This window comes from Merops nubicus, unplaced genomic scaffold, assembly GCF_000691845.1.
Source record: "Merops nubicus isolate BGI_N331 unplaced genomic scaffold, ASM69184v1 scaffold38658, whole genome shotgun sequence".
In the NCBI taxonomy this organism is placed as follows: Eukaryota; Metazoa; Chordata; class Aves; order Coraciiformes; family Meropidae; genus Merops; species Merops nubicus.
The window spans coordinates 1-210 of NW_008627035.1; the positions used below are offsets into that span (position 1 = coordinate 1).

The window sequence follows — 210 nt, forward strand, 5'->3', positions numbered from 1 at the left end:
CTGCTGTCGCAGCAGTGGGCTGTGGGCATGAGCCTGCTGATGGTCCTGGTGGTGCTGCTGATCGTGGTCGGTAACGTTCTGGTGATCGCGGCCATCGGGCGGACGCAGCGGCTGCAGACCCTCACCAACCTCTTCATCACCTCGCTGGCCTGCGCGGGCCTGGCGATGGGGCTGCTGGTGGATGCCGTCTGCGGCACGCTGGCTGGGGGG

General features: G+C 68.1%; 1 protein-coding gene across 1 annotated transcript in view; it reads left to right on the plus strand.

Annotated features, from left to right (window-relative positions):
- Positions 1–4: 4 nt before the first annotated feature.
- Positions 5–210, plus strand: part of ADRB1 (adrenoceptor beta 1) — a gene marked incomplete at both ends in the record, with an annotated part of 919 nt that continues 713 nt past the window's right edge. Inside the window, one exon of the mRNA XM_008946189.1 lies at positions 5–193. Within this exon, the coding sequence (XP_008944437.1) occupies positions 5–193 (189 nt within the window). The remainder of the gene's footprint in view (positions 194–210) is intronic.